The sequence below is a fragment of the Plectropomus leopardus genome, chromosome 19 (assembly GCF_008729295.1).
Source record: "Plectropomus leopardus isolate mb chromosome 19, YSFRI_Pleo_2.0, whole genome shotgun sequence".
Lineage (NCBI taxonomy): Eukaryota > Metazoa > Chordata > Actinopteri > Perciformes > Serranidae > Plectropomus > Plectropomus leopardus.
This window is the reverse complement of record NC_056481.1, coordinates 26,876,810-26,895,949: the sequence shown is the minus strand read 5'-3', so window position 1 is coordinate 26,895,949 and position 19,140 is coordinate 26,876,810. Positions and strand designations below refer to the sequence as shown.

Here is a 19,140-nt window from a genome sequence, read left to right as displayed (position 1 = left end):
AAATTACACCTCTCAATGTGTGAATTCAGTTCAATTCAATTTACATCCACAAAATGTCATATTTTGAGCTTTGTAAAGGTAGGTGTAATGGCAGGGTGGTTGTGGTGGACTCAATAACAGGAACATTTGTACAATATATACACACCAATCCAGTATTCCTGTAAAGTATAATGTGTTTGAGACCCTGTCAGAGGACTGCTGTTCGTCATGAGGGGTTAAGACAGTGCAGTCCATATTACACCTGTATTTGTGTTAAAGCAGAATTTGATTTAAAATATAACCCTGCTGTCCCACTGTCCTCTGTGGTCTTTTTTCTGTCTCTTTGACAGAAAATGTTGGACTATCTGAAAGACAAAAAGGATGTGGGCTTTTTTCAGAGTCTGGCTGGTCTGATGCAGTCATGCAGGTAACTCTACAAACTCTTCCTGCTTCATGACTGAAACAAACACCACAGGTGGGTTGGCTTATGGCTTCTGACTGAGCGTGGTTTTGACAGGTTCACTCAAACAGCACTCAAGTATATCCAGCTACAAATGGTTGAATAAATACATTTTAAAGAAATAAAATCAAACAAAAGAATTAGAACTACAGAAACTATGTTTACATGCACACTTATCATCAGCAGTGGCCAGAAATTAGAGTCAGATTTTTTTAATTTCTCCAGGGAACTTTTCCTTAACAGTATATCCCTGATCCAACACTACAGAGCAGAATCTGATCCTGTTTCACCTGAAGATGCCTCCACATTGTTTTACAACAGAAGTTTTCACAGGTCAAATTATTGTTAGTCCAACTAAAACTGGAGCTTTAAAATACATAAATAGTCTGACTGTAATCAGACTAAATTGGATATCTTGAAGTCGCACTAACACACCTAGATAATGTGGTTGGGGGTCCATTTACTCTTTAATGTGTACATCTCAACCAGACCTGAACTGGCCTAGGCGTTCTGCACACGCTCCATAGTCCCCATGCCGGCCTTTGACCTGGAAGTTGAGCAGCATAAATTCATAGAAGAAAGCCGGAAAAAAACAAAAGAAGATTAAGAAAAGGGAAGAAAACAAAAGATGATGGCCCCAAGTAAAAGCGTAGAATAATTACAAAATGTACATTGTGAAAAGTTATTCATGTTTTCACACACAGGTGCCTCACTCATTTGAGTTCATGGGCCAAATAAAGCCCAATATGAACTCAAGTGGGCCTGATCAGCAAAGCCGTTGCATGATAATCTATAAGTAACAACACCTCCAAATTTCAGCTCTAAGCCTTCATAGTGCATCCATATTAGGTGTGCAGAGATTTAGTGAGCTGGATTGGATCCATTTTTGATGCCCTTGAACTACAGCCAGAGCATCAAAAACCGCACTTCTCTGAGTCATATTGTGCACAAAACTGAACAGACATTTTACACCTTTTTTCAGATTCAATTCTTTTCAGAGATACTTTTCAGTACTTCACAGAAATCATAGAAAGTTGCTCATCTTAACTTACCTAAGAACCATCACATTTTAATATTTTGTGGTTTCTTTACTCCTCTCTGACAGTGAACTGAATATTTTTGGGTAGTGGACAAAACAAGACATTTGAGGGCATCATCTTGGGCTTTCGGAAATACTGATCGACACATTTAACCATTTTCTGTCATTTTATAAACCAAACAATTTATTGATTAACCAAGAAAACTATGGACAAATGAACTGAAAATGCAAATAATAGTTACTTATTGCAAACAGGAACTGCCTTAGCCAGTTCAGGATACTGTCAATGGTTTATAACCACAGGACTCAAGGTGTAGCCCACAGCATAACTCACTGAATCCATGGCAGCACACTTCCTGTTTACATCACACAAAGCATTGTGGGAACTATGGTTCCAAAAATTATAAATAGAAGGAGAACATCAGGATTCCCATCTGTATTGAATGCTGTAGACTGATATGACCTTAGTGTTTCTTTGACTGTCCCAATCTATTTTGGTGCAGTTAAATTTCCTGTAGTCATTCTTTTTATTGGTAATGTGTTAGCTGTTAAAATCCTGCATGTTATACAGAATTTGGTGAAAACTCTGGTAGTCGTAGTTAATTAGAATGGCTTTCAAGAAAATGTTTACTTCAAAATGAAGAATGCAGCTTTCTGATGGTACTTTGGACGAGTAATGAAGTACTTGAAAGCCATACTTGAGTAAAATTACATATTTCTTAACAGAAAATGACTTTGGTAAAAGGTAAAGTCACCTATTAGAATATTACTTCAGTAAAAGTTTTTAAGTATCTGATATTCACTCTACTTGAGAATCAAAAGTAATTCTGTGTCATTAAATGGTCTTAAGTATTGAGAGTAAAAGTACAAGTAAATGCTGTTAATAAAAAAGCAAGTGGTCAGAATTCTGAGCATTATTAAGTATATAGTTTCATAACATCCTTCACCTTACTAACACAGCAGACACTTGACAAATGAGGTATTTTTTGCAACTTGAAGGATTTCAGGAATAAAGTCCAGATTTTCTTCCTTTGTATGTCTGTCCATTCGTCCCCTCCTCCTTTCCTCACATCCTTCCCTATTTTGTAGCAAGTAACTAAAATTCTTAGAGGAAATACATTGAAGGAAAATAACATATTTTATTCAGGATATTTAGTGAAGCAAAAGTTAAAGTTGACAGAAATATAAAATATCTATTAAATATAGATATACCCAAAAAATTACTTAAGTATTATAACGAAGTATTATTACTTTGTCACTTTACACCACCACTCTGGACAAAAGTGTATTTAGGACAGTGCTCAGCCGCTGGTTAAGGTGTCAGGGGGGTGTAAAGTCAGTGAAAAGAGCATAGAATAATAACAGAAATTGACACTACATTTGTCTTTGTTTCAGTGTTCTGGATCTAAATGCATTTGAGAGGCAGAACAAAGCCGAAGGACTGGGGATGGTGACAGAGGAGGGCTCAGGTAAGCTTCCCCACAGTGTGTGTACATGTCGTTGATTTCTATTTTTGAAAGGTCATAGCAGTAGGAAGTATATGTGTATTTCTATTAAAATGCTTTTCTTCACCAGGTGCAGGTAAAATTCTTAAATGTCACTTGAATGTCAATGTAAGGATGGTACATTTTAACCTACCTATAAAAATCCAGAAGGCACTTGGTTTCATAGAGAAATGATTAGGAAGAACCTTTTTTTCCTCCAGTTGAAAATAACAGTTTTCCACAATAAGGTTGAAGCGTTTACATGGAAAGTGTTATTTTTCAATACATCAATACAAGATTCTTTTTATCCTCCAGATCATCATTCTTTATCTTGCTTTGTCCCACTTACCCTGTCATCACATTGGTTGAGCGATTTGATTTTTATTCAGTGGTAATGCAGTACTACCTGTTTTTCACATGCATTATCAAGTATAATTTCCAAGTGTACATGTGTATGTGCCTATGATTTGCCTGTTACATCCTATGTGTGTATACATGTGTTGCAATCGTTGACAATCATCTTTTAGATTGCACAGTAATACTTTTAAAAAATTAAATTCTCAATTTCTTAAACCAAAATCCTCCATGTATTTTGTATTATTAGATTTTTAAATACAGTCATAACTAGCAAACTAACTATTGGATTATAATAGGTAATTATAAGATAATGGTATTTAATGCCGTGGCGCATACAGTATTATCATGTTACAATAGGTGCAGTGATTATATGAAAGTTTTAAGTAATTTCTGGTTTTAAAAAAAGGTAAATACCTGTAGTTGTTTTGTAAATGACATTTCTAACTGCCTTTTACTCATTCCTTTCACCTCACTTATGAAGCAAGATTTTACTCTCCCTGTTTGCAGAGCATCGGTCTCTTAATGTGTTTACATGGATTGTGAAACAAATGGTACATATGATATAAAGCAGTTCCCTTGGGTGTTCAGATCTTTAAAATTACCCATTGCATATTTTATTTATTTAATCATACAGACAAGTTCTCTTTTGCAGTTGTTTTGCATATGCTGCAGTGACTCAAAGTAACAAAGGTGGGAGTAGTGAGAGGTTATTATACTACCATTAAACATGTCAGGGAGAGGTTGCAATTGATTGTTGGGAGTTGGACTGGGCGATATGTCTTTAAAACAATTTAATGATATTTTTAGGGCTTTGTCGTGATACACAATATATATCTGTAGTTCTAAATCTGCTGCTGCTGTGAACTATTCAAATACAAAATTGTGAAATGAACTACAGTTACAAATTAAGTAGCTACTGACATAAAATAAAGTTGCATAAACTACTGTCATAATAAAGTTAGGTAAAATACTGTTATAATGTTAAAGTATAAAATTAAATTAAGTACTGTTATAATAAAGTTAAATAAAGAATTGTTTTAATTAAATAAGCCAAAGCGGAACCCATGATGCTTTTATTGGGCAGATAATATGGTTGAAATCTTAGCATCAGGGATTTAACATCTTTTAAGCACTGTCCATCTACTTTAACAACATTTGAACACGAAGCATTATTTTTGTAGACACAAAGTTCTCCTTCTTTCCTCTTTCTTAAGTATTGTGTCCTGTCAGCTCTTAACAAGGTGTGCCCATCCAGTGCAATAGCTTGAACTCGGATGTTAGGGGTTAACCATGTCTCTGTGAAGATGTGTACAGAGCAGTCTCTGTTTTCCTGTTGCTGAATGAGCCTCAGTCAATGGGTTGGAGGACTCTGTAAAGCATAGAGTACATATGAAATGTAAAGCATTGAAATGTTGTCAATCCATGTTCTCACTGTTTCACATGCAACCTGTTTGCAACTTGTTTGGTATGTGACAAAGGTGGACAAAGGTCCAATAACCACTAGCTGAAAAGGGGCATATCTCCACCTACTGTGTAGTTGTTGGACATACTTCCATCAATAAATGGATTCTCCCACGGTGCTTGTATACTGGGAAAAGGACAGTAGTCCAATGAAATGGTCGGTAACACTTTCGATGAATACCACATCTATAATGCATTATGACAGCATTCATAGTGATTATAATGCATTCATAATGCTTTATGAATACACTCATTAATACACAAAAGTCTTACTGATGCACGATATCAGTAGTCATAAACCATTATAGATAACTTGTTATAAACTGGAGGTTGAATCGCGGGGCTTATAATGCATTATAAATGTTTATACTCACTTATACACACATCAACAGTTAAATGAAGTAAGGACTCATAGTGTGATATAACAGTCAATGCTGTATCATAAGTGCATATTGCATTTATAATAATTTATTCTTCATCATGTTTCATTGTAGGTGTTAAGTAAAGTGTAATCATTTTCATGCATTTATAAGAATATATGCCACATCATAAGTGATTAATGTATACCATACACTAGAATACTTTGAAAATGCATTTAAAAAAACGAATTCAGACAATGTGTCAGACAGTTTTTATTCACAGAATTAGATTTCATAAAGACTGGGGATCTTGCAGTGTCAGAGGTGTACAGAAACTGTTGCAGCTCTTGAAATCCACAGTAAGTATGCTATATGCCGTAGTTAGCTAGCTAGCTGACCACTGTCCCCATACCAACAGGCTATTTGCAAGCTAAGTTAGCCACTTGGATCATTGCTATTAGCCTACAAGCTAAACATACACTTCAGCTGAAGATTGCTAGCTCCACTCATATACATGGGTATATGATATGATTTTCAAAGTTAGCAATTTTAAGTTCAGTTAGCTTGCAGGCTAATAGCAAACAATCCAGTACTTAACTCGCAGGCAGACCCTGGTTAGCTGGTTAGCTTAGAGCATATAGCATACTTAACAGGGATTCAGGAGCTGCAGCAATCAGTCACTTTTTTCTTCCCAACTCTAACATAGTACAAAATGTGAAGCCATGTCAAAGAAGGAATCTTATCCCCTTCTTAGCTCCACATTGTTCTCTTTTTCCACAGTCCAAAAGAAATGTAGCTAAATATGCAAATATAAACTGTTAGACTCATGGATCTATTATAAATCTGGATACAGCTTTGGGGGCAGGTCTTCATTCATTCCTATGAGAGCTGCTCAGTAGCGCATGAAGCAGAGAAAACTCTTTTTCCAGGTTTAGAAAAGTGTAAAATACCTTGATCTACTGGCTCATAGAGCATGGTAGAAGTGATTAACGACAGCCGAACGCGGCCGAGTGCGGCCGAGTGTACCCGAGCATTGACTCCGACTCACTGGCTGACTCACACAAGTTACCCGAGTCGAGTGCGCAAATCGAACAGCGCTCGTTCCCAAGCATTTCTCTCGTAGTAGCTTAACTTATTAGCAACAGCAGCTAATCCGCAGTATAACGACAGCAGTGCAGTTGGTTTTAATATTTACATGATAATCAGATAATGGTATATTTATCTCTCTCTCTCTACACACACACACACACACACACACACACACACACACATACAAATATACATACATACAAATATACATACAACGTATCAGGGAATCATATCGTGATCACGACCGGAGAAATGTGTTGTGCCCACAAAAATATAATAAAAGGCGGTGCCTTGTACTATATAATGTATTATTACACAGCTCAACTTTAAGTAAATACTACGTTCAGCAACGTTTAGGAACTGTCACTAGTGCTCTGTGTTGCTCACTGATAACTGGTAGTTTGAATACAGACCGTAAACCGTACATACGGTCTCTGATACAGACACGGTAAGACGTCCATATTACAGGCTTTACCACCAACAGCGTATGTATGTGTTGTAAAATGGTGAAAATGATGAATTATGATTCAAAAATATCCATTACTACAGCCGGCACGAAGCCTGTGTTGTGTCAGGCACTTCTAGAGTTACATGCGCGTTCACGCGGTAGAGTCCCGCGTGTCCGATGCACATTCATTTTATTTCTGGAGAAACACCCAATTCCAAATCCTGATTCGGAATATAGCGCATTTTACGTCTTTAGGACTTAATGTTTTTAATAATGGCTATAAAAAATGCGTTCTGAAAAGTCAACATGTCTCAAAAAAAATTATCCAGTGATTTAAGGAGGTCTCTTTCCCAATGTTAACAAATGGGGAAAAGTCTTTCTGGGCCAGTGTGCGTCACATGACGCTGTAGTTCCACTTTCAGCCACTATGTACATTTTGCTTCAGAGGGTGGCGCACTTCCTGGGGGCTTGATTCATTCCTATGAGAGCTGCTCCGCATGACTTCCTTATAATACATCCATGGCCCCCACGGCTGTATCCAGCGACTTCCTTATAATACATCCATGGTATCCAGACTTCCTTATAATACATCCATGGGTTTGACTGACTGAAGAATAAAACCAGAGGCAATGAGTACTAGCCAATCAGAGCACAGTAGCACTGGCCTATTACCCCATCACAGCACAGTAATACAGACTACTAGCAAATCACAGCACAGTAGGGCGGGAGCAGACGGAACATGCGCGCATTAAGGGAAAAAAAAAGTCTTGGTTCTCTTGTGGAAAAGGGGGACAAAGTGGATTTTAGTCGAGATCAAGAATGCCTCTTTGACATGGCCTCCCATTTGTACCACTAAAGACTGGAGAATAAAAAAGTGGCAAACCACTGTAGAGGCCTTCTGCAAGCTAACTTTAGCTAATGTATCGTTTACCATTAGCCTGCAAGATAACCGTATGGTTCAACTTAAGATTGCGAGTATCAAAATCCATATATCAAGTAATCATGTTTTTTTTAACCAAGCCATCTTCAGCTCAATCAAACGGTAAGCTTGTAGGCTAATAGCAAACATCCCAGTGGCTAACTTAGCTTGCAGATATCCTGTTTGGAATGGGGACAGTGGTCAGCTAGCTAGCTAGCTACGGCATATAGCATACTCACTGTGGATTTCAAGGGCTGCAACAGTTTCTGTCCACCTCTGACACTGCAAGATCCCCAGTCTTTATAGAATTCAATTATGTGGCTAAAAACTGACACATTGGCAAAATTCAGTCTTTAAAATGCATTTTATATGGTATGCATTAATCACTTATGACGCGGCATACATTCTTATAAATGCATGAATATGATTACACTTTACCTAACACCTACAATAAAACATTATGATGAAGCATAAATTATTATAAATGCATCAACATGCAATGATAACTTAAATCACACTGAGTCCTCACTACAGTTGATTGCTGATGTGTGAATAAGTGATTATAAATATTTATAATGCATTATAAGCCCCAGCATTCAACCTCCAGTTTATAACAAGTGAAGAGCACCCATAAGACCCTTGACAGTTATGAATCATTATCAGTCAAATCTATAACGGTTTATAACTATTGATATAGTGCATAAGTAAGCATTATGTGTATTTATGAGTGTATTCATAAAGCATTATGAATGCATTATAATCACTATGAATGCCGTCACAATGCATTATAAATGTGATCTTCATAGAAAGTGTTACCAAATGGCCTAATGGAGCTGTAACTGTAGCTCTTCTCGCTGTGCATGGAAACACACTGAGTTCATAGATGATATGTGAGGTGAAAGGGACAACTAACTGTACTAAATTAATTTATTTGTTGTCATTTTTGTCCAGCCCATTATGCAAAGTCTATGTAAAAAGAAAACCCTCCTAAACCAGGAATTACTAAAAACTCACTTTGCTTTAAACATTACGGCACCTATTATAGCATTAAGTCATAGCACGGTTGATAATGATTTTATACTTATAATTTCCTCATCATTAACTTGTTAATACTAAATCATTCTAACTAGCTGTTTAAAAGGCCATAATAACCAAACTGTGAGTCCAAGTCCACAATCAAAAAAGCAAAGAGGTCTTGATGTTATGTATTTTTAAATTTTCTATCAGAAGACTCATATTGAGTTTTACAGAGCTGTACAGGTTTACGGTCAACACATTTTTTTTTTTTTTCATGTGGACTAAACAATTTAATTCGGAATTTTTAAGGCTCTTTTCCCTATATGTAATCTTTTTCTTTGTTTCTTTCTTTGTTTCTTACTTTCTTTCTCTCTTTCTTTCTTCCCCCTGTTTTCCTTTTCTCATTTTGGTTTACTGCACTTTCTTCCCTTCCTCAGTCATCACTCATGAGCGTGGTAATTATGCCTTCTGCCATTTCCTTGTGTGTTGGTTGGTCTCTCGCTCTCTCTCTCTCTTTCACTCCGGTTGGTTAGTTGTTGTGTCAGTTCTGTCCAGGTCCTGAGTGTAGACCTTCAAACCTCGTCCTTACCTGCTCTGTGCTTGTAGCTACTTTTCTGCCTTACCTTCACCATTCTAATCTCTCTTTTTTTACTAGGCCAATTAGCACTCACTCTCTGGTTGCTTTTGAAGTTGGTCTTTTTTATACTGTTTAAAGTCTTAGTCCACCTCCTGAATTTTTACAAATGTGTCACATCTTTCCCCTTCACAATTAGTAAACTAATCATATGGCAACGACTTCTTTTGGAATATAGCACATAGATGTTAAGACTTAAAAATCCAGAAGAAGTAGAAGTGTAGTTTGTGTCACAACCTGCCGTCTAATACAGAACCCATGTATGCCTCCCTCTCAGGATTTGTACAGTATCTGGCACATTCTAAATATTACTAATATTTACCATCCTCCACCCTTACCCTCTCGGTCATGTAGTCAACCTCAAGTCAGCTGGTTGTTTTGTCTTAGTATTGGAGATGGTTATTGTGCTGGTTGTTATCTGTTGTGAAGTGTACAATCCCATCCATGTTCTCAGCCTCTATCTCTGTCCTTTTCTTACTCGCTCTCTTGGGGCTGCAATTAATACAAAAGGACCAGTCAGCCAACCAAATGTTAAATTAAGCATACATCAGAGCTGCACTCTTAATTTGTTTATACTAAAAATGAGTAGGTCAGATGTGCATTTTAGTGTTTTTCAACTCATAGAGTTGATTTTTATTAGGTCTGTACCCGACTCAGAATTATGCCAGTTGAATTTGATTTGGCTGTTCAGTACAAATATTTGTCTATTCATTCAGTCTGGATGGGCTCAGCGGGACATCCAGTATGACAGCAGCCTTAATGTAATACAGCAAACAAGCTAACATTGCTAACAATAGGACAGAAATGTGCAACAACATTTTTTGCTGACATGAGATTGTAAACAAAGGCCAGAAACTATATCATATTAAGTTTCTGTGAGTTTAAAATTCATCACTTTTCAGCAGTTAGGGCTCTCCTCACTCCTCCTCTGTTCTGCTGCCTGCATGTCTGCAGCTGAGAAATTCAAAATAAGACACACACATCCCTTAGTGGGTGCTGGATTCAAGATGAAATTTTTCCCTCGCTTTTTAAAAAGTAATTGAATAAATCTACTAATTTCTTGCAATTTTCACGACATTTCTTGCCAAATTGCTCACTGTTCAAGGGTAAACTTATATTTACTTTATATAATTGGATATATTTATACACTCAGGACCTCCACATCCAGCTGTCAGAAACAGTCTATGGAAAGCTTATCTCAGTGGCAGCAGACCATCTTGCAGGTCCTCAGCTGGTGTTTGCTAAACTGGTTGGATGTATTGCCCAATTCACAGAAACAACACTGCACACAGTTTATAATAGTGAAATTAACAGCTTTGATGGACATTCCTGTAAGACAAAAAAACGTAACTAGCTTTGAACTAGAAACCTAGCTTTAAAATTTGGATATTATTAGCTTCCCTTGTCTACAGAAATGATCAATATGAAATTGGCCAATTCATACGAAAATGACGCAATCTTTTCAGTTTGTCACCATACACTCAGTTTCCAGTTGAGTAGATACACCTAGCTAAAACTAGTGCAGTCTAACCCATCAGTTCATTTTTCTCTTCGTTAATATTACAGTGTTCTTTTTATAACTATTTTTGAAAGGTCTTAATTTTTTTTAAGTATTTCAAGTAGAAGTTAATCTGCAAAAAAAAAAAAAAAAAAAACACCACCAAAATATAGAAAATGCTAGTTTTTGCAGCCCTGCTTATTTCTCATCTCACCTTTTCATCTGTTCTGTTCGGTCTACCTCTCCTCTTTTTCTCTGTAAGTGTTGCACTTTGGACTTTAAATTGGCTGTTTTTGGCCATGCTGCTCTGTGATTGGAGGGGGGGTGAACTCTGATCTTTTTCTCCCTTCCTCCTTCCCCTCTCCTCTCTGTTAACTGGCTGAGCTGTGGTTTGTAGTCAGTGTATGTGTCCTTCATAACTGTTTTGCTTAAGTGAGAAAACTTGATTTGAATAACCCGTCCTTTTTATATGATTTGATGTTTTGACTTATTTTCACCCTGTATTGTTTTTTAATTTCATGATTTGGTTGCAGTTGTAGTCATGCATTATACTGTGATTAGTGTAATAACCTTACATATTGGACAGATGGACTAGAGGAAATTTTATGTGCATTTATTGTACACCACATCCTTATCTTGTCATATTTTATAATCCTATTTATAATCCTTGATAAGATATTAGCAATAATACGTTTATGTTGTCTCATTATTTTTTCAACTGTGAAAATATGTATTCCCCTCATCTGGTTTATCACTGTGTTGGAAATAAGCTTGAAAGTGCCTTTACACAGCCTCTGCATCAGTATTTTCAGCTTATCTGACAATTTTACGAATAAAGTGTCATTGAAGAAGCATTTGCTACATGCATTTTTGATAGAAAATACAGTGTTAGTGTAAGTCCACTGTTCCAACAATGACCAGCTCTGCGTTGGTCAAAATAAATCCTTAATTCACCAAGTTGGATGTAAAAAACAAACAAAAAACATGTAATTCCCCGCGGTCTCTCTTTGCCTGCTGGCCGCCTGTTGTTTACAGTCCTGTAATTTCTCCTTCCACCAGGTGTTGCTGTGTCTTTCAGCTCAGCTACCTGTTCCACAAGTAGAGACTAGAGACTGAGCTCTAGTGGTGCGTGCTGTGCACTACATACAGTGAGTTTAATAGGAAGAGGAGCACTTGTAGACCACATTTAAAAATCTACCTTTGGGATGACTAAATACCCTGGTATACCTTAATACTGTGGTAGTCTAGTTTATGTGATTTTTGTATTGTATTTTGGATTTAAAATTTTTTTTTAATTTTTTTAATTTTTTTTTTTTTTTTAAATTGCAAAACAGGTGTACTAAGTGGAGGTTGGTTGGACTTTTGGTGGACAGCTGATTGATGACATTGAAATGAGGAATTATCTATACAATATGTCCTTATTTCACTAAAAAATCCTAAATTGGAGGCAGCTGGCTAGAAGGAGATCGCCAGGGAGCTGAAAGTTTCTGGGAAATGACTATTGCCAATAATAACCTACATGTCACTGGCTATATTGGGACTCATTTCAGTAAATCTCACCATATAAAATATGTGTTCTCTCGTTAAAAAGTTTAAAATAGGATGGCAAGTACTCATCCACTTTGAAGTTGTTACATCTTCAATCTGATCAGGAGTGCACAGCTGATAGGTGCACAGTTTGTTATTATGACATAACAGCGGTGCATATTTAATGAAAATGTTGACACACGGCTGTCATGCGATGCAGCATAATAGTCGAAACACGGTGTTATTACGTCCCAGTGCAACACCTAGTGGTAAGATTTGGTTTACCAGTCCAGTATTTAGCTTTTTTGAAGTGAGATTCTATCCATAGACAGTAAATTACAAACAGATCAGCTGGAATGCCACCAGTTTGGAGAAGCAGGCTGAAGTCTCACACACAAGCTAAGTTATGTACTGCAGTAACCCCCTCATGGTAAGTGCACTGCCCGATTGCAGTGCTTAGAAAATTAGAAAGGCATCAAATTCAAAATGAGTGAATATTTGCAAAAAAACAATTAAGTTTATCAGTTTGAACATTAAATATCTTCTCTTTGTAGCTTAATCACTTGAATATAGGTTGAAAAGGATTTACAAATCATTGTATTCTGTTTTTATATTCATTTTACACAACATCCCAGTTTCATTGGAATTGGGGTTTACCCCATAGAGCCCCACTTCAAAAAATCTGAACTATACCTTTAATATCAAAGTGACCCAATCCCTGATTTTTAGTCAGCATAAATTCAGTCATTTTGGGCCATTAGTAAAACTAATCCTCTGTTATCCTAGCGGGACTGATTTATAGAAAATGTTACACTTCTACTAAACAGCGTGCACTGAAAAAGAAAGCTGCACTTTCAGCCTTGTTTCACACCTACAGATTTTCCTCCCTCAGCCCAGTCCAGTTTGTTGTCATATTGTATAGATGTATTCTGTTAATGTTTCTGTTGTTGTATAGTGTCTCATCTTCCTTTCTCTGCCCCTCTTTTCCTTTTGCATTCCTTGGTTTAAAGCAGCATTTTAGCACAGTCAGAGCAGCTGTCCTCAATGGATTTGTAATCTAAGCTGACGCTATATCAGAAAGCTGTTCTTTAAACTAGAGCAGCCTTGAGAAAAACGTTAAACCAACCTGTATCCAGTCCTGATTGTAAAATGCTGCAGTTTAAAAACCAGCCCACGTCACTCCACCAAGTGCTGTGGCTGCCCACTGCTCATCCAAGAGTGTCTGTGTGTGTTTGTGCATTAGGTCAGAATGGTGTATTATGAGCCTACACCTTTCACTGACTAAAAGAAAACACTGGGGATTTCCTCGCATTAGCGCCATCTCTTTTTAATACTTGTTCACTCTCCATCTTCCTGTCTGTCTATCCCTCTCCTGTATGTCGTCTGCTTCTGTCTCCCTGTTCTGACTTTCTTTATGTGTTTGTGTGTCTGTTTATATGAATGTGTGTGCGCATTCATGTGTGTGTTTGCACATGCCCGTGTTCTCCTGTGTGCGTCTGTGCATACCTATGTATGTGCTCGTGCATACGTGTGTCTGCATGTGTGTGTGCGTCGGTGTACGCGTGCGTGTGCATGTATGTGTATGGGTGTGTTTCTTCTCTCCGGCCAGGTGAGAAGGTCATGCAGGATGATGAGTTCACCTGTGACCTTTTCCGCTTCCTGCAGCTGCTCTGTGAGGGGCACAACTCAGGTGTGTGTTTTGGTGTTTACTGAAAATTTGTCTCTTCAACCAACATGTCAAAGAATATTTGGTAACACTTTCTATGAAGCCCATGTCTATATTGCATTATAATACATTGTGGACATGCTTATAACGCATTTTAATGCCTCTGTAGTGCTGTATAATTGTAGTTAGAAGCACTCGTATTTATTTATAATGCTTTCTAAAAATAATCAAAACTCAATATGATGCCAATCTCCAGTATAAGTATGTTCATAATGCATTATAAGTCATTATAGACATCAGCTTCATAGAAAGTGTTACCATTTTTTGTAGATGTCTTAATTAACCCACTGATTGATGCAGAAGATGACCCCTCATATTTCTGAGTCTATAAGCTTTCCTCTATGTGGATTTCCAACACGTTCTCATCCTAACTCGTCACATGTTGCCGCTTTGCAGTGGACATCTGCTTCTACATATTATGCTCCACGTATCCTTCTGCGTCTGCTGTTGATGTTGCCACCACGGTAATGTCAACACAAGCACATGGTGGTATTACGCTGCATGTGGTTATGTTTAGGTAACAAAAGCACATGGTAACTGGTACTATGATAACATGGTAACACCATGAATGTTTGTTAATGCCAGGACATCAACAAAAATACATGGTGGAACTGATGGTTAGGATTAGGGGAAGGAGGCATATTTTAGGTGTAGAAAAAAACATCATTCAGATGGGAAGGAGACCTGACTCTCGCATGAAAGTCTGGGTTTTGTTGGACCAATCCACCTCCCTTTACCCACCCTATGGGTGCCCTTACAATCCTTATATTACGTTGTTACCAGCAGCGTTTCAACCTGACACTGTACTGCGGTGCTTCTTATGTCTTTTTGTCTTCTACTATATTTAATTGTTATTTACGACATCTATTGCACATCTGTCCGTCGTGGAAGAGGGATCCATCCTCACTGCTCTTCCTGAGGTTTCTGGGAAATTTTTCCTTAGCTGATGTGAGGGTCTAAGGATAGAGGGATCCTGTATGCTGTAAAGCCCTCTGAGGCAATTTTTTGATTTGTGATAATGGGCTTTATAAATAAAATTGACTTGACTTGACTTCATGTGGATGCAACATGTTACGTCCGCCCGTGTTCTCAGGTGGTGGGGCAGGTGCCGTCTGGCCATCTGCCAACATATAAAAACACAGCGACCAGTTCTGTTGGACTGTGTTTACACCTGACACCATCCTGCGGCGTTTCATGTGGACACAAATGGTGGCTTTTGGTGTTGTGATCTTGCGCACAAAGCATTGTCAAAGCGGCTCTATTTTATGAGTTCGGAATGAGAACGGGTGGGGATTCCATTCTCATGCCATAGACATAAACATAACATGTCTGACAAATGTTACCACTACTTGTCTTCCTCCACTTAACACAATTTACAAGCACAAAATTGCAATCTTCTGCAATATTTGTTTCAGACTTCCAGAACTACCTGAGGACACAAACAGGAAATAATACAACTGTCAACATCATTATTTCGACCGTTGACTACCTCCTCAGAGTCCAGGTTAGCTCCTTTTGTTCACTTCTGCTGCTTCATGACAACATAATGTGTATGGGTATCTCATTTTGAATTGGACCATTTGCCGATTTATTTCCATTCCTGACATGTTCTGATCCACTTAAGTTAAGTAGATGAATTAGTTCCCATGTTTGTTATCTTTGCTCCATCTTAACTGTAAAGGAGCCAGCAGTAGTTTTGGCAATTTTTGCAGCTGTCATTTTGTGCATCTGTCTTGCAGAGACACAGAGATACAGCAACAAGTACAGTTTAAATCCAATAAACGGAGCATTAAAATTTCCAATAAACCTGATAACAGTGTTGGAGACCTTGTTGTGAGCAGTTTTATGTAGGAACTATTTTCATTCTACTGAACTACCTAGCTAACAAGGTCTGGGTAACAGGGTCATGATTTCAAGTTTGAGTGTTTCCATTATTCTCTAGAGACACAGGGTCGGATCCATTTAGCACCCTATCCACAAAAGAATTTGCACAAATTATATGCCAGTGCTAACACACTCACAAAGTTTGGCAGCTGAGCACAATTTGCAATTTCCAATCTGTGTTATGAAATACGGAGAAAAACAGATCTTTTCCCAGTGTTTAAGGCTTTTCTCCGTATTTCATAACACAGATTGGTTCATAATGAAAACTGCAGAGAACACAAATGTTGCAGAAAGTGTCAGTTTAGTTTGTTGCCCACAGTTGGCTATGTGTTCTCCAATAATATCACTCAATATCAATTCAAAATCATTCAAAGCTCAGAAGCTTTAAAGAGAGAAAAACTGCACCTATTTAATACATGGGTCTCAATGGCCTTAAATAGCACCGCTGTAACTGTCTGTGGCAATGAGCGCTGGTCTTTGTGAATTAGATGGCAAAATTTGCAATGAGGTTTATTTGCATTGGAAGGGGGCAATTTTGCACTGAATTTTTGAATATTTCTTAATTCATATACATGCAAATGGGACAGGCACACCCAGGACTCTTTGCATGCATTTCTCTCTTTGAATGTGCTTTGTGGATTGCACGCTATCTTTTTCTCTCATTTGCATAGGTTTAGCGCTGCAAAAGCAGTTCTTTTGTGGATATGGCCCTTAGTATAGAAAATAGTGACGATGTTTTGCTTGTATTGCTGGAGAGAAAGTTCCTTGGGCAAATCTCTGATGAAAACAAAAGGCAAAATGCGAATTTTAACAGATTATTTTTTTACTCTTGGTTCTTTTTGCTTGTTTTTCTCAGATTGCGTTTAATTTTTGTCTATGGATAAGAATTGATTTCAGCTTAACAGCGGTATTCCACTGCTTCTACTGCTACTACTACTGCAAATGATAATAATTTAAAATATTACAGCTGTATCTTCAGTTAATATACTTGTAGAAAGTCTGTCTTATGCTTGTCTTCTTTTTTATTTCTTGTTTGACTGCCCCTCCCCTGCTCCCTCCTGACTCTCCTCCAGGAGTCTATCAGTGATTTCTATTGGTATTATTCTGGGAAAGATGTCATCGATGAGCAGGGCCAGAGGAATTTCTCCAAGGCAATAAATGTGGCCAAGCAGGTTTTCAATACGCTCACAGAGTACATCCAGGTACAAGACGACACTCCTATTATCACTGTTGAAGTCTTATTCTGTTGAATAAACCAGACTTGTATTTTGGAGCATTCTCAGGAGTTGATGATAATGTGTTAAATCATCCAAACAAAAATTTAACCCTTTGAAACTTGAGAAAACTGGCTTGATTTTTAAAAAAAAACATGGGTAGAAGGCACTGAACAACAGTAATAAGTCATATTTCCAAGAAAAGTGAAAAGTAGTAATAAATAAATAAAATAAAACCTGTAGAAAGTGGTTAAAAATTATAATAATTCTGTAACATGACTTTAAATATACTTATTATAATTAGCTATCAATATAGTTTTTCCCGTAGCTTTTGCTGTTTTCCTAGACATTTTCCCCTATATCTAATTTCTTGCAATTTGTAGAACATTTCTCACGATTGCTCATGGCCTTTTCCCCATGTTTTTGAAAGCAAATTAATTTGTTAAAGGTTTGGTAACACTATGAAGACCACATTTATAATGCATTATGACAGCATTAATAATGAATTTAATGCATTCATAATGCTTTATGATTACACTCATAAACACACATAATGCTTACTGATGCACTATATCATTAGTCATAAACCATTACAGATTTGACTTACAATGATCCCCAGCATTTAACCTCTAGTTTATAACAAGTCAAGAGCATCCATAAGACCCTTGCCGCTTACAAATCATTGTAAGTCAAATCTTAAATGGTTTATGACTAATGATATAGTGCATTAGTATATAATTCACTATGAATGCCATCATAATGTATTATAGATGTTGTCTTCATAGAAAATGTTACCAAAGGTTTCAATACTGTGAAAAGCCTCTGAGAGCAGCACAAGAAAAGGTTTCAATGGGTTAAAAGTCATAATTTGTCAGTAATAAGCATTTCAAATGCTTTTACCTGCATTGAACTGTTGCTCAATTCAGATGCTAAAATAGAGGAATGATTTTGTTTATTTCTAATGATAATAACTGGGTAAATCTTTCCAGTTCAGTGTTGGCAGAAGCTATGACTGTGTGTTTTTGTGAAGGGAGAAATCGATTATCCTGCTTTTAAAGGTTAATGGACAGCTTAAAGCAACATGACATTGACATTCTGTAATACTGTAGACTGTAACTGTTGTAAATGCTTCTCTGAATGTAGGAAGCCTGTTCAGTAAAAGTAAAAGTAGATTTTGATGTGTTTGTCACTCATGATGCATGATGCAGGGTCCGTGTACTGGCAACCAGCAAAGTTTGGCCCATAGTCGGCTGTGGGACGCTGTGGTGGGGTTTCTGCATGTCTTCGCTCATATGCAGATGAAACTGTCTCAGGTGAGTTTAAGTCACCGTGTCATCTGCAATTTGAGTTCAGCCATGGACTCTTCTTAGACCCTCTCTCTTCATTTGTTCCCTTATTTCACATTTTCCATCATCAACTATCAGGTTTACCAGAAAGATTCTTATATGGGACAAACAAATGACTGGGCCTTTGTCAAGAGATGTATACATATTATTTAGTAACGACAGGTTTGATGAGGATTTTCTTAATAATTAAAAAATTAACATTTCTATCTTCAAAAAAATCTGTTTACCATCATACATATATATACATATCATATCAGTATAAATAGTAATGGGCTGGCGATTATGGACTAAACCAAACTGCAAACATTTAGGACGATAAAATATGAATATGATTCTGAGAATTATGTTTTGTATAATTAAACTAAAAGCAAAGATCCCTCTGTACAATAAGTCTAAAATACACTGTGGAAACTAACTTACATTCAGACTGTTGCAAAAAATGCTCCATTAAAAGTCGTTCAGACTGACATGTTTAGTCCCACAGCCATCAAAGCATAAAAACATGCATTGTATTATTTCTGGGTGTCATTCTGGGCTTTTGACTTGGAATTTGTCATTTTTACCATTTTCCACCTGGCATAGAGAGAAAATATTTTCTCTTACTACTTACTATTTTCACTTACTGTTTTCACTAGGTACACTGTCACAGTCAGTGGTGCTGTTATTAATTGGCATATCCCAGGCTGTCATCATAAAAAT

General features: G+C 37.1%; 1 protein-coding gene across 1 annotated transcript in view; it reads left to right on the top strand.

Annotated features, from left to right (window-relative positions):
• Window positions 1-19,140, top strand: part of ryr2a (ryanodine receptor 2a (cardiac)) — a 237,273-nt gene that overhangs the window by 184,004 nt on the left and 34,129 nt on the right. Inside the window, exons 87-93 of the mRNA XM_042507822.1 lie at window positions 330-406; window positions 2,874-2,947; window positions 9,050-9,067; window positions 13,881-13,961; window positions 15,413-15,501; window positions 16,955-17,083; window positions 18,304-18,408. Coding sequence (XP_042363756.1) covers window positions 330-406; window positions 2,874-2,947; window positions 9,050-9,067; window positions 13,881-13,961; window positions 15,413-15,501; window positions 16,955-17,083; window positions 18,304-18,408 — 573 coding nt within the window. The remainder of the gene's footprint in view (window positions 1-329; window positions 407-2,873; window positions 2,948-9,049; window positions 9,068-13,880; window positions 13,962-15,412; window positions 15,502-16,954; window positions 17,084-18,303; window positions 18,409-19,140) is intronic.